This window comes from Camelus ferus, chromosome 14 (genome assembly GCF_009834535.1).
Source record: "Camelus ferus isolate YT-003-E chromosome 14, BCGSAC_Cfer_1.0, whole genome shotgun sequence".
Classification (NCBI taxonomy): Eukaryota; Metazoa; Chordata; class Mammalia; order Artiodactyla; family Camelidae; genus Camelus; species Camelus ferus.
This window is the reverse complement of record NC_045709.1, coordinates 21,222,295-21,244,078: the sequence shown is the minus strand read 5'-3', so window position 1 is coordinate 21,244,078 and position 21,784 is coordinate 21,222,295. Positions and strand designations below refer to the sequence as shown.

General features: G+C 39.4%; 1 protein-coding gene across 5 annotated transcripts in view; it reads left to right on the top strand.

Annotated features, from left to right (window-relative positions):
* CDK8 (cyclin dependent kinase 8) overlaps positions 1 to 21,784 on the top strand; it is an 85,886-nt gene that overhangs the window by 57,535 nt on the left and 6,567 nt on the right. For 4 of the 5 annotated variants that reach the window (XM_032496420.1, XM_032496419.1, XM_032496421.1 and 1 more), the window contains 5 exons: positions 8,634 to 8,691; positions 11,009 to 11,140; positions 17,404 to 17,547; positions 19,942 to 20,011; positions 20,835 to 20,907. In XM_032496420.1, coding sequence (XP_032352311.1) covers positions 8,634 to 8,691; positions 11,009 to 11,140; positions 17,404 to 17,547; positions 19,942 to 20,011; positions 20,835 to 20,907 — 477 coding nt within the window. The remainder of the gene's footprint in view (positions 1 to 8,633; positions 8,692 to 11,008; positions 11,141 to 17,403; positions 17,548 to 19,941; positions 20,012 to 20,834; positions 20,908 to 21,784) is intronic. The other variant, XM_032496423.1, reaches the window with a different exon arrangement.

Here is a 21,784-nt window from a genome sequence, read left to right as displayed (position 1 = left end):
TTTTCCAGTTTGATAACTCTCTCTCGTTACTGGATAGAGGTGAATGAGAAATGTCCAGACGAGAGGGGAAAAGAAAGCCTTCCTACAGGCGTAAGCGCGAGCAGCTAGCCGCATTTCCAAGTCAGTTCAACCTAAAAGTTCAAGATTTTGTGTAAATTATTGTAAATGTTGTCCTAATCAACACAGAGGAATTATTTTTTAGATTTAGTAAAATTAAAAAAAAAATTCCTTAGGTACAATTCAGTATTGATTCAGCAATAGTTATTGAATTAACTTGAAAAAAATATTTCTTTATTAAAGTTTCCCACTCTCCAGTACAGCTGGATTTTGCTTTTCCTTTTTACTATATCACTTTGTTATAATTACCTATATCTATTTCTAATTATTTAATTTATATATAATTTGCCTCCAGATTTATGTCATGCCGTAGAGTACTCTAAGTAGGTATACAAGCTGAGGAGTCCTAACTATTGGCACTAAAATCGCTGTCTGATTGCTAAGATTAGTTTCAACTCTCTGAATTTCCAGTCTTTTCAAGTCACAGATAAGCTTGTAATTCAGGTCAGTGCAGTTTAAGATAATTATTTAACAAAAATATAAAAGGTAGGAGGTATAGTGCTAATTTTTTTAACTCATTAGTTCAAAAATCTGTTTAAATAAATACCATGTGCCATTTGAAATGAAGACCATTTTTGTTTTTCCTGGTTTCATAGACTAATAGACCGTGAAGTTGAAAGGCATCTTAGAAATGACCACTCTCATCCCTTTGCTGGGGTGGCAGTTCTTGGTAAGACCTGCAGCAGGTAACCGTCCTGCGATTGCTCAGCGTTTCCAGCTGTAAGCCTTGGAGGATAGAGTCGAGAATTTGGGATTCATGACACTTCATCCTTTGATCCTCTCTCTTCTTTTGACTGATCTTCTCTTTCATTTTTTTCCCCTCTGATTAACACCAGCTGGTAAATTCAAAAGTTGTCTGGGTTGTCATGGTGAAGAGGGACAGAATCAGAAAGTAAAAAGAGCTGGGTGAAAAGTGGGGAGAAGAGAGGAAAGATAAAAGGAAAAATAAGAAAAATAAGGGAGTTGCATATGGTGGGGGCGGTAAAGGATCCTAGGTTTTCTGTCCTTAGTGATCAGTTTTCATCATCATGAGTTGGAAGGAGAATTGAGCCCCCTGTTGTAGTAGACTTGAGATTTGTTTGAATCTTGCTTCCACCACTTAATTATGTAACCTTTGGAAGGATTAATCTAAGTGCTGCCTTCCTCATTTACAAAATAGAGCCAGGCCCATATTTTTGTCTTTTTGATAGAGATTCGTCTGCGGTGTTAGGACTGCCTAGCGTAGTAAGTGTTCAGGCAGTGTGCTTTACTTCCAGTCCAGTGTCAGGTCACCCTAGGACTATAAGTACCTTGGGGGCAGGAACTTTGTCCATTTCATGTACTGCTGCATCACTAGTACCCAGAGTGGCGCACACTAGATGTGCAGTAAATACATATTCACTGAATGAATGGATTCTTATCAACTCTACCTTCAAAACATTGATTGAACTAAGACCCTCCTATTACTCAGATTTGAATATAGCACAGTGGCCATTGGTCCCAGTCATCTGAGAAAAGACAGTGTCTTTTCTCAAAGAAAAGTAAACTGCAGTGCTTGTTTTCAGGGAGAATAAGTGGTGGGAAGAATAAACCGTGAAAGGAAGGCAAATTTAGCAGGGATTCTGCAGTTCTCCCAGCTCAGTGTCCCTGGATCAATCCCATAAATCAGGAGCCAGACTAACAGGGAGATTCTAAAATTCCTTGCTGCCAGGACATGGATTTGGTTTTTCCAGGTAGGCTTCCAGGTCTGCCAGTTCATGTCATTAACTCCTGTTCATTGACCCTACATAACTTGACATCCCATTTCACACAGTTGAATGTTTTGCACTCTACTCCTTGCCTTGTGAATTTGCTTCTTATCATTTCTATCACTGCTGTTCTATTCCAAGGTACTTGGATTACTGAGAAAACACCAGGTGATCTTCTCTGCTTGTGGTCTTATGTTTCTGTGGTCTAGCATCTACAAGCTATCAGAATCATCCTACTAAAAAGTAAATCCCATTATGTCATCACCCTCCCTAAAATTCCTTAGTAGCCTCCTACCTGTGAGACTGGGACACTCAATCTATCCTCAACGTTTCGTATTATGTCTTTTTACTGCGCAGGCTGGAAAGCTGAAAGCTGCAGCGTTGTTTATGTATCAGTAAGACAGAAAACATGCTGCCAGTTCAGCTGTCGTCCTTAGAGCTCAGAAGACATAACCCAATTACAGAAATAGTAAAATTTTAAAAGGAAAGTAAACACTGGAATCTATAAGTGCATTTTCCCTTGTCGTTTGGTTGTGGTGAATAGCTAGGACTGACTGACTAATGCAGTGGCAAATAATTGGGGTGACTTTTTCTGTCTTTAATAAGAATTATTAAGTCTCATCATTTTGTGTGATGTTTATTCTGGGGTTTTGGTGGTTACCTTTTATCAGGTTAAAGATGTTCCCTTCTACATCCATTTAAGCTGGTTGTTTCTAAATCAAAATTGGTTTTATTAAATGCTTTTTCTGCATCTTTTGACATGGTCATATGGCTACTTCCTTTAATCTCTTAATGTGGTAGCTTACATTTATGAGGTTTTGTTTGGTTTTTAATGTTGAACCATACTTGCAATTAGTGAAGTCAACACTACTTGGTCCTGATTTTTTTTTCCCCAGTCATTATTGGATTCCCTTTGCTAATATTTTATTGTCTATATTCTCAAGTGAAGTTGGTCAGTAATCTTCTGTTTGTACACTTTCTTTTGTTATCATGATTAGCTTCAGAAAATGATGTTAGTCTCTGAAATAGCTTGTATAATGTAAGAGTTGTTCTTGAAAGGTTGGTAAAAATCATCTGTAAAACTGATTCTGGTACATTGAAGTGAAGATGGATGGTTTTTGACTACCATTTAAATTTCTTTAATAGTTGTTGAATTATTCTGGTGTTCTACAAAACCCTGGATAAAATAAACATTTTAAAATGAATACAGATGACCATAATTGACCCTGGAAGAGGAAGAAAAATTAAATAGACTAGTAACCATGGAAGACTTAAAGACATTTGTCACAGGGCTACCTCTAAAAAACATAACAAATGGAGATGTCTTCACAGTTGTTCAGCCATCAAGCAGCAGGTCCTACATTGTGTAAGCTGTTCTAGAGCAGTGCGAGAGAAGGCTTCCCTAATGACTCTTTAGGAAGGAAGCGTAACACTGACATAAACCTAACAAAGATAATGAGTCAGTGTCACGTATAAATATTTATGCATATATCTTAAATAAAATATTAGCAGACAGGATCCAGAGGAAACATTAAAGAATGCTATGCTCTACGTAAATGAAGCACATTTCAAGAATGTGTGGATGATTCAGTGTTTGGAGGCCTGCTAACAAAATTCATATTAACAATGCTAAGAGAACAATGCTATGGCTGTCTCAATAGTTGTAAATGTAAAACTTTTGCAAAATTCAGTATTCAAGCACTTGACAAAATTTAATGCTCATTTCTGATTGAAATTCTTTAAAAAATAAAGAAGGAAACTTCTAAGCTTAAAGAGTAAGTGTGTATGTACATATATGTGTATATATGTGTGTGTGTGTGTATATATCTATATCTATATCTCTATCTCAAGTCAATAGCTATTATTCTAACCTTTCTGTTACCACTATTATTTAACAATGTCTGGAACTATTCTGGTCTGGAAATAACCTAAATAGATATGACAGAGGAGGCTAAATAAAGTAGGATAAACACAATAGTGCTGTATTTGTACATTTATTATTTGTTCACTGTTGAGTGAACAAATACAGGAATCAAAAGAGCCTTTCCAAAATATTTATATAAATATAAATAATACAGATTTGGAGAAATCTAGAATTATGTCCACGAGAATGTTTGTAATAACCTAACTCTGTGAGGTGAAGTTTCAGGTCAATTTTACTTTCTTTATACATTTCTGTATTTTAATTTTCTGAGAGTGTCTGTTTTTATTACTTTAACTTTTAAAAGCTATTGCTAATAACATTTTTTTAATCAATAAAAGGCATAAGTGAGTAAAAACTAGAAGATGATCAAAAGCAATTAGGGGTATTACATAGGGTGTTACAGAGGAATCATCTCGGGGGTATCATTTAATCACACATGGGTACCCTGCTTCCAGGGAAGTTTTTACTTAAGAATCACTTCAGCAGTGAGCCCCTGTATGACCAGATTATAGTGTTAGCTGTCATTGTAATATATTTAGGGCTTTTAATATATGAGGCACATATTAAATGTTTTATGTACATTAGTAACATTTATCTTTGCAACACTAACTTGTCATTCTTATCTATAAAAATAATAAAGCTGTTGATATTATTTGATCTTCTAATTCTGTCTTTGAGATTCTGTCCCAAGGAAATTACCTGGTAATACGTGTCAGGGGTTTGTTGGGTGAGGGGTAAAATTTATACAAACAATGTCAATGGGAACATCATTAGGGTTGGTGCCAAAAGTGGGGGATGGGGGTGTGGGATACAACCAAGTGTCTCTTAATAGAGGAATACAATATAGTTAGTAAAAGTAATATGCAAACCCCCAGATTTATCAAGAAAGTCGTACTGGGGAGACAGCACAAAACAGTACTACTCAGTGATCGCTGTTAAGCTACCAAATGTGTAAGTTAACACTGTTTAGGCTAATATTTGGAGTTACAGTGATTTTCAGATTTGACTATTAACTGTTGGGTACACTTTTTGTAAATTTGGTTAAAATCGTAATGATGAATGAAACTGAAAAACTAAAGGAGTTTTGATATCCTGTCTCTGCCATTTCCCAGCATGACAGAGTCTGGAGCACAGAGAGCCTCTGCAGGAGCGGTTGTCTCCATGACGCACACATCTTGCTCTAGGAAGTGTCAGTGGGGCTCTTTGGAGCACAGCAACAGAAAACAAGAGGAAAAGCCATGAGACTAGAACAAGGGCATGTTTTTTTAAATTACAAGAATAGTTTTTTTCTGGGAGAAATAAAATAAGAGAAGGATATCATAGCTTGAAACAGTCAAATAAGTATACTTGAAACACGTGTCTCATTGATTCCGTCCATGGTTCAGTAGGCAGTTCAGGGTGTTCGATAATCAGCTCTGTGCATAGGATGGCTATTCTTGAAGACGTCTTGATGTTCTAGTACTTCTAAGTCACATTGGACCTCTGGTCTCCATAGCAACAAATAATTTAATGGAGTATATGCCTCCTCAGAATGTCACCAGCAAAGTCTTACATGATCTTTTAAGGTGAGTATGTTTGATAGCACATTGAAGATCATGGACTGTTGACCAAAGTCATTGTTCTTACTAATTATCTCATGTATTATCACCAACACTTGGAAGCTTTGACTCTAGAGCTAAACACTGCTATCAAATTCTCCCACTGAGAGAAAGAAAAAAGAAATTAGCTTTTTGGAGAACAGAATATTGTTTCCATGTGACATTAAGTACTAAAACAAAAATTATCCTTCGAGTCTTTTGAAGCCTTCCTTATGTATTAGGCAACAAAACAAATATGAGTATTCGTGATCTTTATGGCCTTTCTACCATTTTCTCTTGCGATTTCCATTAGATTACATTCACCAAAAGAATTCAGTATTAGATTTGCCTACTAAATCAGAATAGCATACCCCGTGGCATATGGAATGCCACCATGGAAGTTGCCACGAGGAGGGACCCGCTGTTTTTTAAGTGGTGTTATTAAAACAGCACTAAAACCATTCTCTTCTGTCTCTGACTGCACGCATGCCCAAACAGAACGTAAATTTACTTACTTAAGTGTGAGTAGTGACTTTCAGCCCCCAGACCTGCTTTGTATCATGGAGTAGGCAGTGAGTTGCCTAGCAAAGTAGTTTTTAATTATCAGCCGGAGCTTTGGCCCCAAACCCCAGTACTAGGCCAGACCTTGACAGAGAAACTGTTTCCCACCAGTGCTCAAACCCAAGCTTGGGACTTGGCCAGTCCAGTTATTCTGTAATAAAATGAAGACCAAGAGAGGGAGTTTTCCCCCTTGCCTTGTAGCAGGCTGACCAGTACCACCCATCCCAGGGCCTCTCAGATCTGCCCAGCTGCTGAATGAGTAAGAAAGCAAGAGAGAGACCTTTGCCACTGCATCTGGAAGAAAGGGAGAGAGGTGCCCTGGTGTGCTTGTGCTTTTGCAGGTACGGAGAGGATCTTTTAGGAGCACTTCAGTGCGAGAAAAATCCACCACAGCAAACCAGCTACCCAGCTTGTAACTCAGGAGGAGGGAGTGGAATTTGGGATGTGTTGGAGGAGCGATGGGTGGTCAGAGAGTCTTTAACTCTTAACTGTATGTGATTTTATAGTTTGACTCGTTTATAACCCAGATGTGTTCGTCTATTACTTAAATCGCTAAGAGGGGCGGGGGAAGAATCAGATTTTGCCTGATGACACAGGAAAGTTCTTGGAGCAGAAAGAATGGGCTAAGTGCTGACCTAGTTGTGCTGGAAGGTGGGGCTGGAGAGATCAGTGCGGTCGAGCTTACAGGTGCCTGGCGTCCCGTTATAAAGGCTTGTCTTACCGACGGGGAGGGGCTAGGGAAAGTGGAAATATTTTACTAATAATAAAGTACAGTGAAAGCATTCAAAGAACCTTTGAAGAGGTTTATCCTTATCTCTGTTACTCTGTCCTTTCTTGTCCTAGTCCTTACTCATAGCGCTTTTTTTTATCCTAGTTGTAATCACAATCTACATATCATTTTGTGTTCCACTATCTTCACCTGATCTGGTAATAATTTCCCCTGTTACTGTGGAAGATTTTAAGCAAGGGCATGACATGATCAGCTTTGTCTTTTAGAGAGATAACCTTGGGAATGGTACAGAAGATGGATGGGAAGAGAATCAGAACGGGGTTCAAGAGATGCTTAGGGAGTCCTGCCCTGATGAACCACGACAAGAGGGTTCTAGCACAAACATGAAGTAACCTCCTAAGCCTGAGACACTGTGAGTTGAGAGCAAGCCTTTCCCCTCAGCCAGGTAGACAGGCTGCCTGTTCCTCTTGGAGGGCCCTCCCCTGCCATCAGCATTTCACAGGCGACTTCGAGATCTGGTTTCTGGTTTCTGGTTTCATGTGAAGCAGGCTGAGCTCCGAGTCTCTGCAGAGACTCACCGGTGTTGATTGATTAGCGTGGTGCATGGGAACAGCTTTGTTTGTGCCTGCTGCTCCCTGCGGCTCCTGGGGAACATTGTTCGTGCTTCTCTTCCTTTAGGTGCTCAGCCAGTTATCTCCATGGGCAGGAGTGTGTGGACGGCGATAGGGGTCCTGAAACAAATCATTATCATCGTTGTTATTGTTATGGTAATACACATTCATTTTAAAACTTGCCGCATAAAATTACCTCCAGGATGGTATATTTGGAAGAGGGGCTGCGTTGTTCAGAGACAGGGTAGGTTCTGCTGCTGCCCCGGTCTCATTGGTCATACACTCCCCCTGGTGCCTAGTTTCCTCACCTTAAAAACTGTAGGAATTTTTCACCTCCGAAATGTATATGCTGCCATTTTAGCAGCGTGTTTTTGCTGAGGATTAGATCTTTGGTAGGTGATAGAATGATACACTGTGTTACCTCGTGTCGCTGACAGCACAGGGGCTGCCACTCAGTCGGCCAGGGAAGCCTGTGCGCTGGTGACCACTGTAAACAGCTTTCATTAAAGTCTTTAATTTGATTGTCAGGTTGCCTTGGTCAGTATTTGAAAGGCGCTGTCACCCAGTTTCACTTTTGTTTAGCAGACTGGTAGGATTACAGCCCGGATCAGGGGGCCGCAGGGTGGCAGCTGAGTGAGGCCTGGGACTGGTCTTCCTTCCCTCCTCCTCCTCTGCTGTCTCCCCTTCCCTCTCGTCCTCCTTGAAGAGGGGTGGCCCTCCCAGGATAGTACAGCAGACCCCACTCTAACAGGTTTTACATGGCAGTTACTCTTACACATTTGCAGAGATTTTAAAACTGAAATATTGCTTTCGTAAAATCTCAACTGTCAGCTTCCTTTCTTTTTAAAAGATGAAAACCTCAAAACTGTTCAGGTCATGGGAAAATTCCTATTTGCTATCTCATTTAGAAGAGACTTTATTAAATAGATCTCTGTAGAACTTAACTTGAAACATGAGTGTATACTGCACCGTTTCCAAAGAAGGATATCAGGTGGCCCGTTCTTTGTAATTAATTTGCTACTTAGTGTTAAATTTCATTTGAAGATTCATTTTCCCTTAAAGTTGCAGGATATTTTATGCAATTGAAAGAGTTAGAAGGAAGTACAACATTATAACTTTCTGCCAGATGTTCCACAGTCGTGAAAGCCGGCTGATCGCAGCGCCAAGAAAAGCCTTAGCCCTGCGTGGAGAACAGCACTGTCACACTTGGGCCTTCCTGAGGTCTGCGACTTGCTTTGCATATATACACGTACAGCTGCTTTGATTGCTTCTGGGTTTGATATTATGTGGTTTTTTTAAAGGTGGATTTATGTTATATTGGCGTATTGTCTATTTAAAAGAAACCACTACTGTCTACTGAAAAAAACCACTATTTTGTTTCCACAGAAACCTGCTAATATTTTAGTTATGGGTGAAGGTCCTGAGCGAGGAAGAGTAAAAATTGGTATGTTACATCTTTGATAAGTCACAGTGTAGCACTCTTTTAAAACCTTTGCCGGCAGCTTTATCGCTTCTGATTTTTGCTGTAATAATATGCATATATTCACGTAGTTCCATGTGATCAATCCACTTGTAAAGAGGATACATTAAAAGTGAAAATTGTCCACACCCTTCAAACGTGTCAGGCACTCCTTGGAGACTGAACTGTTCTAATTACAAAACAAGCTGTGCAGGTATTTTTAGAAATTTTTGCCATCATTAAAAAATAGCATGTACAGGTGAGTGCCTTCTGTCCATGCGGGAAGCCAGCCTCACCTTTAGGGACAAGGGCACACAGCATACTGGTGATTGCACCCTCCGGGCTGCTCGCCTGAGCCAGATCAGAGCAGACCGTGTGCCTCTCAGCCTCTTCCGGGCTAGGATGAGACCAGGAACACCGCCGAGGCTGGGTGGGCGCAGAGCCTTCGGTTCTGACGCACCTTTGCCTGAAGGGGAAAAAGTGAACGAGCAATCTGTACCTCGGCATGTTTCCTGATAGCTGTTTTCTTATATATCAGTGCAAAATTTTATTCATTTCTGGTCTGATAACCTATAAGGATAGAACTAAATTTATTTATCCTAACTGGTTATTTTTCCATTGTCATTTCCAAGTTGTGTTTGTCACATTTATTTAGTTTGTTCTGTGTGAGGGTAGGAGAAATGTAGTAATTAAATTATAATAATTTAAAAGCAGCAGGAGTATGGGAGTATATAGTAAACTAGACAGGAGTTTCCGATTGCAGGGTTTAGTAAGGATTAGTATTAACAACTGACTTGTAGCACTTCACCAACAAAGAAAAACCTGGGTGTTCTAACGCATCTTCCCTGTCCTCCCCTAGAAAGTCCCCAAATCTCATTTTTCACTTCTAATTAGACTCTCAGAATACTCTTTTATGGTATGAACTTCGCAAAGTTTTTAGTAGTGTGAAATTTGATGCACCTCGAAGTACTCCTAGTCGTGACTTCCTTTGAGAGCCAGGCCCTGTCCGTACTTGCCCCTAGTGTCATCTACACCTGTTACATCCTGACGTTGCTCTTAAAGGATTTTGTCCAGTCCCACTTGGCATCAAAATCAGATGCAAGCTCAAAGCATGCAAAGTATAAAAGACCCAGCCAAACAGTATTTACAGATGTGTTCTTTACTGTCAGATTTTGGGAAAATTTATATACTATGTTAAAAATAACCTAGTTTTGAATTAAACTTCTGTATAACATGCATGATGTTGGCAGGGTTGGGGGACACTTAACAGCTTAAAGCATTCACAAAGAAGAAATGTTAGCTCTTCTGCAAACCAGTATTCAGTAAATCTGACTTGTGGTTTTAATTCTTTGCCAAATTTCTGTGGGTTTTTTTTTTAACTTCTGTAATTAAGTAGATTAGATTAGGGTCTCCTTCATTAAAAATATATCTTAGGAGAGCAAAACTAAACAAATGATAAATGAATCTTGAAATTTTTGAATAGGTGGTATGAATAGTGATTGTTTACGTAACATAATACTTGGCAAAAACTTTCTGTCGTAACAGCACTCGATGCTAGAAGGCAGAGAGATGGAGAGCCCAGGTTTTGTCTATGAGAGGATGACGGTCAGTAGCCAACAGCCACGCCCGCATGGCTGCCCTCCGTGCTGCACACCGCAGCTCCAGCTCTGAGACAGGGGTTTACGACATCAGTCGTATCACGTAATTCCTTCCAACCTCAATGTCCTCATTTGAAAAAGGAAGTGATTGAATTATATGACCTTGAAAGTCTTTTCCAGCTTAAAAAAATACCATGATTCTTTAAAATGAAGTTAATAAAATTCAACCCAAATAAGTGAGGGGCAGTAGCGGTGCTAACATACTGCATAGCCAACTTCTGATTACATCAGCGAACACGCTTGCTGATGCAGATAATGGAAAGCCTTACTCTAACTGATCTAGTTTCATGGTGCTTGTGACCAATAAAAAGAATGGAAATGCAGCTTCACAACCCCGTCCCAGTGGTGGTAAAACAGATGAAATAAATCTGCCCGGAGAAGTAGGGTCACCATTGACCTCTGGCAGCAGAACCTGTCTCTAACCCAGTGGGACAGCGAGTGACAAAAGTTTGCAAGGAACGAAGGTCTCATACTTGTTTTATATTTAGACTTCTGAAAGGGATGAGATGTTTTGTTGGTCTTCTCTGTCCAGAACTCACACTTTTCATATCTTACTGAGTAACAGTGGTAAAATTAGAGTAATCAACTAAATTTGTAAAAATCTATTTACTTAGCATTATTATTATTTTTTTTTTTTTTTACAGCTGATATGGGCTTTGCCCGATTATTTAACTCACCTTTGAAGCCTTTAGCAGATTTGGATCCAGTAGTTGTAACGTTCTGGTACCGAGCCCCAGAATTACTTCTTGGAGCAAGACATTATACCAAAGCTATTGGTGAGTAGAACTAATTAAAATTCCATATTTTAAAAGTAGCTTTGTTGTTGTAAAATCTACATATTTCTATATATTTTTCAATCAAGTAATATAGAAGATTATAAAAGAGCGAAACTATCCTTAAACTCTGCTACCTAGAGACACCATCGTCAGCATTAGGGGTGTATCGTCCCAGCCATCTCTTTCCAGGAGAGAAATAGATGCTAAAACAGTTTTTTACATATATGGGGTCATGCTATGAATTCTAAATAAAAAGTATTTGAAATTTTATTTTATTTAAAAAGAGAAATAAAACACTGAAATTTCTTAATCATTGAGCTTCAGACAAATGTTTCTTTCACTGAAAAAAATAAGTAGCTTCTAAAAGATCGCCATAAAATTAAAGGAAAAAAGATCATGAAAGCAAGTAGTAATTTAGAACATTTTTATCCGCTTTTTGATTTTTGGTCGTATTGGTTTCCTCTTTCTTAGCAGAATTAGGGAATTAGTGTTGTGCTCCTCCCAGCAGTTTATAAGCCACATGAGTAATATCATTATCATCATTGTTACTACCACGACTTTGTCCCCGTTTATCGCATTTATGTTCTGTTTGCAAACCGTAATTCCCACTGTTTATCCTGAGGTTATGTGTTGTAATGGATTTGATGTTCAACGACCACAGCCCTTTGATCACAGCTTTCCCATTACTGGCATCTTTATTCTGCCTCATTTTATTTGGTAGAATTTTATCATCAAGTAGTTTTTTCTTAAGTGTTTCTTTCGCCTTTCTTTTTTCCTTTTGTGTGTCTTTGTTGCTTACTTAACTTGCTCTGTGTTCTCCAGCATGGCATTAGACCCGCTTTTGTTTTGTTGGATCAATTCCATCCCCGACTCTTCCATACTTTGCTCTGTTCTGCACTGGTTTCCATCCTGGTTTTTCCTTTTGTGATTTCCCTGGGTGGGGTCTATTTCCTTCTGGATTCTTTATTTCATTCCTTACTTTGCTACAGCGTATTCTCAAGCAGCTTTCTTTGGAAGGGCATCTTAGAGGAGATTTTCCAGTTCTCGTATTTCTGAAAAAAGACCTTGATTATGCTTTACAGTTTGGCAGGCTTTAGTTCCAGGTACAACACAGTTCCAGTGGTGATGCTCCCCGCTGTCTCCTAGCGCCATGTCAGTGCAGCCTCATGCCAGTCTTCTCCGTCATTGGTAGGTTACCTGGGACTTTTTTCCTTCCTGAAAACAAATAGGATTTCTCATCCTTATATTTCACAGTGATGTGCTGGCCACTGGACAGGCTCATTCAGTGCGAAGTTTACATCCCAGGTGTGTGGAAGTTCTCTTGTAAAGTCTGGATTTCCTCCTCTCTGTTTGCTGTTTTTCTCTTCCCTAAACTGAGCGTACGTGGATGTTGGATTTCTTAGATTGATCCTTTGTTACCACTGTTCTTCTCATGTTTTTCTACCTTTGTCTTTGTTATTTCTAAGAATCCCTTCTTACTCTATGATTATTAATTTTTCATAACATCTTAACATTGTTTTATGAAAAGAGAAGCTTAGATGTCTGTGAGGACAGTGATGAAGGTGTTAACTGTTGTGATTTGCTGTATTCCTGGAATAATTGTCTCCTTCTTTGTGGTCACTCTTCATTTCTGTGTCTTGGTCCTCCATGTCACGTGGCAAGTGTTCAGCTGTTTGTTGACTCTTGGTGTCTCTTTGCGTTGAAGAGTCAGGTTACAGAGTGCTGCCTGGGAACTTTGTACACAGATCAGAGGGCTCCCGGACTGGCAGGCCTTACTTCAGGGGGGCCCAGCAGGGAACTGCCCTTAACTGGGGAAACTAGATGCCAGTGTGCTCACGTCTTTGCTCTGAGGACATTCAGATTCCTTAAGGGACAGATCCTCCAACTTTTGGCCCAAGCTTTGTGTACCTGGTAGCCCCAGGGCAGTAAATGAACGGGGTGTTGGGGAGAGGGTCAGCAGTTCAAAATGCAGACTTTGTGGTTGGTGTTTCCAAGTATAAAATCTTCCCAGGACACACGTCTTCCCACTCAGCAGTAGCACTGTGGACTGGAGCTTTCTCTGAATTGTTTGCAGAAACGCTTTTACCTGTGTCCCTGCCAGGCCAGGTCTGCACATGTCCAGGTTCTCTTCATTCAGGTCTTAGTGCAGATACTACCTCTGCAGAGAACCTCCTTGATCACAGTCTGAAGTAGCCACCCTGCCTTCCCCATCACACCTGCATCTCACGGTCTGGAGAGCATCATGCAGGATGTAAAATCCCGCCAGACAGGTAGGCGGCGCCTGGCTGCTCACCCCTGGAGGCCGGCGCCTGCGTGCTCTGCAGCGAGAACTGGGTTCTCTGCCGAGTGAATGAGTGACTCTTGCCCCTGATGACCTCCTGTTCTTTTTATTGGATCTGTACCTTTATTACTTTGCTGCCATTTCAGTGTGTACTCAAGAAGGGGACAGGGCAGGTACTTGGGATCATTCCCCCATATTAATCTTGAATCCAGCATGTCTTTTTTCACAAAATCTCTTCTGTTCACTAATTTTCATACCTGCTTTGAGGTCACATTTTATTGTATAGAAAAATAAAGGGAGATTAAGTTAGTTAGATATGGGACTTTTCGGTATATCTTTGCAACTTTTCTACAAGTCTGAAATTATTCCAAAATATAGTATTTATTTTTTGAAATGTCAGAAGGAAAAGTAAATGTTATTGAAGCTAGCCCTATTTTTGAATGTGTATTACTACCTAAGCACACACTTGGTTATCTCTTCTACAAGTGCATTCTAATATGTACGTGGTTATTTTCCACCTAGAAGATGAATATTTAAAAGCAGCATTACCTTTGGTAAGACAGGTTAACAGACAGTACAAGTAAGGAAATAAGGAAACAGGGACCTAATCTTAGCTGCTTTTGGCAGAAGACTTGAGACTGAATTGATTTAAATTGAGTAAAAAATACACTGTCACATAGGCTTGTGACTCTGGCTCATCTTGTATTATCTTTTTCTTAAGACACCTGTGTTTTCTTGTGAGCATTGAGGTTTGTACAACCTCTCACTCAGCAGTGCACTCTGCAGTCCAGCAGTTTCAATCCTGGCCGTTTGTCACACAGCTGGGCTACCAGCCATTAGGTAGATTCCCTTGTTCAAATGACTTTCCTCCTCCTCGTCAACATCGAAATTTATTGGATAACTATTAGATAAACTTTTTAAAACTTAAGAGAAACCAAAGTGAATGCAAAGTTTGTCATCTACCCGTAAAGGATCTCCAGTCCAGGTGAGAAAACAGTATGAATATATGCATAAAATAATTTTGTCATCATTGAACAACGGAAGTAGCAAACGCTAGTGCTCTGACTTGGAGCCTTGGCTCTGCCGCTCGGGGTGGCTGTGTGTTTAAGGAATGTAGTCCTTTATGGCTTTGTTTTCTGAAGATGAGAAGTTCAGCCTAAATCATCTCTTAGATCCCCTTCAGTTTTAAAAGTTCTCTGCCCTTAGATAGAAACCACTGCCCTCTGGGTGGTGACAGAGGAAGCTAACTTGGGTGCAGGTGAATTTACATCCAATTGCTAATATGTTCCTAAGCTCATTTTAGTGGCATCTTTTAGAAGGACTGAATCTGCCAGTTTGGTGGATTCTATTAAACTGAAGGTACTAAGAAGCAGCAGAAGGGCGACAGGCACAATCTGAGCCCACCCTGGCTGGCACGTTCCCGCCCTCTGTTACAGCGCTCGTGTGGGGCTGCAAGCAGGATCCGTAACCCAAAGAGAGGATGTCGGCACGGTACTCCCAGGGACACGGTTGAATTCAGTTTTGAGCGTTTGGGGGTTTATCTGATTGACTTTGTGGAGAAGGCTGACAGAAGGCTATCAGTCTTTAATTAATTAATTGTTGCTAGGGCAGTCTTAAAAGTTTTACTGAAGTATGGACTTTCATGCTCAGGTGCTTGTCCTCAGGTAACCGAATGCCCCGATGATGTAGTGTTCTATTAAGTGGGAAATACGCAGTAAGACAGGAAAAATGAGAGTTTACTCCTTCATTAAGATAGAAGCTTGCTATTAGTGTACTTTCTGAGTAAAACATGATTTAATCAATCTTTTTCCCCCGTGTGGGTCCCCATAGCCTGCCCACTGCCTTCCGCTCTGCCCAGTTAGCTCAGCAGCTACCCGTGAGCATCACAGGGCTGAGCAGAAGGTGGGATTGTGTGTCTGTAGTTCGGAAACTCATTCCAAAAGGAGCTGGACTGGTCGGGGAGCAGGAGGGAACTTTCCCATGAACCTGGCACAGTCGGGAGAACAGGCGAGATAGGGAAGAGGGGCTTGTTTACAGAGATGTAGAAATTTGTCAGAAATAATTGATCAGCTGACTAAAATTCATGATTAATGCTGGGTCAGGATTTTGAAGAAGGGAAAGGTGGTGAAGTTGGTAGAAGGTGAAAGATAATAGAAAAAATAGGAAGAAAGAGGTTATTTAGGGTAAGGTTAAGCAAGTTTCCATAAAGTATTTTTTCCTGCTTCCCTGACTTTCTATTTTAAAAGCAATGTAGCTCTAAGGATAGCTGATCTGTTTACTGACCTCTCATCCTCCTTTACGTGTTTTATTTTCTTCTTTAGAATTTTCACAACCAGAATGGGTTGTCCCAGTGTTTTGGGTGCTATGAGCAGAGTTTCAGAGATGCAGGCTAACCCCAGGCCCTTCTGTGGCCCCGCTTAGTGTGCATGTCTCCCCTTGGATTAAGATTATCAGAGGCCAGCTGCAGATGGGGCACCCATGTGAAAAGAATAACCCCAAGATAATTAACTTTCCCATTTACTTTCTGATGCTGAAAAGAAAATAGCTTAGCTTCCATTTCTTGATGAGACTCTTCCATATTGGCTAGACTTGGTTCTCTAATGGGGGAGAAAACCATTGGGCAAACATGGTGTCATTTTAAAAATCACTTTGCCTGTAGTCAGAGTTGCAATCTTAAATAGGGGATTAACTTGTTACTTTAAAATGTCAGTGTGATCATTTTACATTAAATTAAAAATCTGTATTTCAGTTTTAGACTCAAAGAATTCTCGGTTATTTATAAATTTAAATATATATTCAGTTAAATATATACTCAAGTATAAACAAACATTTTTCTCACTTTCTATTTTGAGTTATCAAAATAGAGTTAGGAATAATCAGCCTTAATAAAATAGTGATTTTGATTTGTCCTTCTGTAGTTATTTTTATTTACCATAGGTATCGGTTAGATCAGTTGAAAACCACTTACTGAGCGTCTGCTGTGTGCACACCATTGTTCTTGGTGTAGAGAAGTTAACACCGTCAGTTCAGGGATTTGTTAAGAGTAGAAATGGTGTACTTGCAGCTTCAGATTCTAAATTGGCATATATATATATCTTTTCTCTACTAATAATTCCATTAGTAAGAATTTAATATGAGTGAAAGTTAGCCTGTATTGTAAAGTGAATGAAAAGGATTTGTTGTGTACCAAGGAATTCATTTGCCTGGCTTTTATAAATAATTCTTAGGAATTTATAACCTCCGTGCCCATTTAAAAGTAGTACTTTGCCCCATATTTTCTTGTCTTTATGTAATACTTAAACTTGCACAGTCTGACACTGCTGTAGCATAAAGACACGCTGAACGAAAAGCTTTTCCAGCAGAAATGCTGTTTCATTAGCGTGTTTGAGACCAGGCGTTGTCTTTCGCTTGCTAACTAGCACTAGCATGGGAGGGTACTTACTAGGTAGGCTTTGCAAATTAATGAGTGCGTAAACTAGAAAAAATATTTTTTACCTCAAGATATGGTGCTGATTGTTTTTGGCAAGTATTTCCAGTTTCAAAGGCTATTTGGGTTTTCTGTTTGTTTATTTTTTCATTTAGTTTTGTTTATTTATGGTTCCTGTGCTCCATATGCAGCTTTGTATGTGTTTCACAGATAAGGTAATGTTTGAGGCACTTAAACTTGCCAAAAATTTTAGGTAATAAATTTGATTTAAACTTAGAATGAAGCCATTGGGCGGGACGGAGGTATAACAGAATGAAAAATTGGAGTGGGTGGGGGGGAATATGTATTTACAAACAATATTCCTTGGTATTTATAATTGCTTAGGAATGAATATGACTTATTAGGGGGAAAAAAAGAATGAAAAAACACTCCCTGCCAAGATAAAAATGCATTTTCTTTTGGAAAGAACCACTTTATTTTCCTCCTTTCTTTTTCTTTTTTCCTTTTTTTTTTCTTTTCCTTTTTTTTTTGTTTTTTTGTTTTTTTGTTTTAAAGATATTTGGGCTATAGGGTGTATATTTGCAGAACTACTAACGTCAGAACCAATATTTCACTGTCGACAAGAGGACATCAAAACTAGTAACCCTTACCACCATGACCAGCTGGACAGGATATTCAATGTAATGGGATTCCCTGCAGGTACACGTTACGCTTCTGTCTTTGCTTTTTAAATCACTGTTGTTTGAACTTAGGTGTCTTCATTGGAAAGTGTATATTTTAGCTGTTGAAAGCTACTCTTACTCAATTCTTTATATTTATGACTTGCATTAAACAAAGATCCGTAGAAATAGCAAAATTTGTAGATTTCACAATTAGTGTAAAATATTTATAGGTTTCTTGAATTTGAGGAGTGTATTTTTGTTTTATTTTGTTTTTTGTTTTGTTTTGTTTAATATTTGAAGTGATAAAATATTTGCAATACGTGTATTTAAAAGGTGCCTTTAGTTCTTACCATTGGAAACTAAATAAAACTCAGTGGTGTGTATTTTTGTCTGGCGGCACAGGCGATAATGCCGTTACTTAGTATTTGAATACAAATTTGAACACTGTTTCTGTTTAGAGCACTGTACAGAATCACACTGTATTGAATAATAGCGTTTTTTGCTCTATGATCCTTGTCGGGAAGAACAGTCAGGATGTGAGTGAAGGCCTGGCATTCACAGCAGCTGTGCCTGCCCTGGTCTGGAGCAGGGGCCGGTTCCTGGGGTGTCTCATCACAGGCATTCAGCCCCAGCTGTATCCCGACCCCTCATTATACCACAGGGCCACGGTTCAGCACACTCTGCCCAGAGGCCCCGAGTGGTGAAAATTTGGTTAAAACGCCTCCTAATTTTGGCCAGTCAAGCACTTATTAATAGTTGTTTCTTTTTAGGAATTTTTCTCAGGTCAGTAACTCAGAACTAACAGAGAAATATCTAACAGTTCTAATTCCACCTTCCCTTGTAAGGATGTTAATTATCAGTAAATGTGGCGTCATTCCCTTTCTCCAAAATTGACCAACGTTTCTGCAAAGACTGCTTTGTCGTGATGGGAATTTCATTTATTCCTCTAATGTTTATCGAGCACCTGCCATGTTTCAGGCACTGAGTTAACTATAAAATACTGTCGGTATAGCAGACATGATTCTTGCCCTCTTGGAGTTGACATTGTTCTGCTCCAAAGTAGACTGTTGGGAGAACAGGAGTAGTTTGAGTGGATGGAGACGCATGGCCTCTTCTTCCCACTTCTGAACGCACTCACCATTTCAGAGGCCCCAGGGGAAGGAGTGGGGGGGGTGGCCTCTGTGGGAGATGGCTCTTGGTGTGTGGTTCCACCGTTGGGGGGCACTTAGCTTGTAAGGAACCTGGGAGGCAGGCAGCAGAGTTTGGACTTGATATGCAGAGTGAGAGCCTTGATTAAGTTCTTGAGAGCCAGTGACGTGGTTTACGTTGTATTTCAGAAAGAATAGTATGGCAGTGGTGTGTAAAAATCAGTTTAAAAGAGGTAACAGTACTGGAGTGGTACTCCGGGGGGAAAGTGATTTGGCTGGAGAAGAAAGGATAAATGTACAGCTTTTTACAGAAAGCGTGTAATTGAGGGACGAATAAAAGATTATCTCAAGATTTCTAGCTTGAGAAATTGACAGAAATCGTGAAATTGGAACGAGGAAGTAGTTAAGGAGAAGTTCCATTTAGGAGTTTAAAGTATGCGTTTGGTTTTCTTTACAATACGTGTTCTCTGTGGAGGGTAGGTAGCAAGTGTTTTATGAATAAATTGAAAGAAAGGCAAAGCCCTGAAGCTCACGTAGAAGCAGAGGCGCTGTGCGCCACCTGGAAGAGTGCGGGGCACTGGCAGCGTCTGAGTCCTCTGAGGTGACCGCAGGCCTCTGACGTCGCCCGGGTTGTCGGGCAACGCTGGTGCCAGCAAGCCCGACTGCATGTTCCCCACCTGACGTACCCAGTAGCTGGGGTTGTCTCTGTCAGTGTTACGGGAACGAGCCACGGCCCCTGCTGACTTACTGCTGCGCTGGTCAGAGCCGACTCTGGCCTGCTTCAGACAGCTGTCACTGCTCACGCTGGTCACCGCCGAGAGCCGCGTCTTCAGTAAGGTGAACGTGAGGAGGGGCCGTGCAAAAAGAGGCACATCTTAAAGCTGCTGAGGGGGGAAATGTTAAATTTATGGTTGAAGAGATTGGTTGCTGAAATTTGGTGGGGAAAAAAGTGGTTTTACAGATAGAACTATTTAATAAAAGCCGTATTTATTTATAATTTGTTCCCCCCTTGTTACAGAAATTGAGATGACTTCTGGTAAAACACATGGGAAGTAGGCATTAGAAAAATAAAGTTAAAAAGAGAGAGCTCTAATTCAATACAAGGTGTGGGGAGTTGCGTTTATAGGCTTAAGGTATTTACTGTAGCTGACCATTTATTTCAAGTCTGCGCTTTCATGGAAGTTAAAAGTACAGGACAGGTAAAGAAAAGTGAAGCGACCTTTATTAAAATTCTTGAGAATAGGAACATAGACAATATAAAATTTTATCAATGTGTTTCACAGATAAAGACTGGGAAGATATAAAAAAGATGCCTGAACATTCAACATTAATGAAAGATTTCAGAAGAAATACGTAAGTTGAAAAAAAAACGGACCCTTTGTTGATTTTTGCTTTTCTAGAATACTCAGTCTAAGATTGAATACTATTCAGTGTAACAGAATACGCAACATAAGCTTATTCTATTAAATAATCTTACTTATTTACTCTAATAAATCTTTTCACATTATGATAGTCTTCATTTCTTAAGATATTTAAATGGTGATATAAAGAAGATGAATATCTAATATTAGCAGCTGACTTGGCTATGAGGGGAAAAGTCAGTTCATTTCTTCCATTGTTTATTACCTTCTGGAAGCTGTGCATCAGAGGAAAGGGTCACAGCTGAGAAGCAAGGGGCTGAAGTGAACGGACGGTGCTGGCGGCCGCCTGCCCTCACCCAGGTCATGCTGTAAATTTAAGCAAGTCTTAATGGAGAACAAGGACTATTTCATTCACTTTCAATGCAAGATCAGGGGATTGGGAGAGGGAGTTTATAGACCTATAGTCCTATGGCAAATTTATTTTAAATTTTTGTCTATTTTAAACTTACTAGTAAGGCTGAGTTAAACTCTGGACCCATATGTTATGGAAGATAATTGTTGCGATTGCATTTGTGGAAACAGAGCTAAACAGTGTATACAATTTTTATTCATGAAATTATCTTGCATTTAATCAGTGGCATCCATTCAACAGTGACTCATGTGAACATTGAATGAAATATGAAATTGATTTAATACCATTTTCAGTATATATTCTGTATCAGTTATGATTAAAATAATTCTGTTTGGAAAAACTTCAGCCAATGTAAAATTAACCTCAAATCTAATAGAGATATTTCATAGTATTTCTCTTCCAGGTATACCAACTGCAGCCTTATCAAGTATATGGAAAAACATAAAGTTAAACCAGATAGTAAAGCATTCCACTTGGTAAGCTTTAGAGGACAGTTCTAATGAAATGCATTTTTTTCCCCCTGTTAAGCCCAACCTGAGGCTTTTTTGCGCCAGTTTATATGGTTGCTCAGCACTCTTACAGTTCTCTAATAGTAAATACAGAAGTCTTGTTGGTGCATACTAGTAAAGATATCAAAACACTTGTTTTTCCAAACCCATAATGCCATAATGTGGTTTGACAGACTTAATGTTTGGTTACATCAGGTTTTCTAAGATAGTCATCAAATCATTTTTAAAATTCCATTTATTGGCTTTCATCATTTAAAAATTTCAAAGAAGAATTAAGATGAAAACAATCCTACCATTCAGGAATAATTTTTACAGATTATTTTGTATTTCAACTCTTTGAAAGATTGTTTGTAAAACTTTAACTCCCAGCATACCTCTTACACACCTGTCTGTGAGGGGTCCTTCAGGGAGAGCATGCATTGTTTGCTTTTCCTGGAGGAGTCTGAGAGATGCCGTATGTAAGAAATGTATAGTGGAAAAATGACTTGACCTCGAGTCTAAGTGAATCCATGCACCGTCAAGGTCACTTGGAAGATTATATTCAACTATTGTTGGATTAAATTTGTTTACAGTAAAATTTCCACTTTTACATTGTAATTTAAAATGTTTTTCAGTTTTATGTTTTTGAAAAAAGTAATATAAAGGGGGAATTTGGGGAAGCAGTTTGTATTTTGCTTGGCTTAAAATTCATTTAATCCCTTATTCCCAGTATTTTTAAATGAGTTCATTAAATGGGAATTCTTTTTACTTCGAAAGGATTGAATGTTCCTTTATTATAGTACCAGGCTACTTGGCAGATGTTTCTTCTATTTCTGCTTTTTTCTTCTCCTTCTAACTCTTCTGC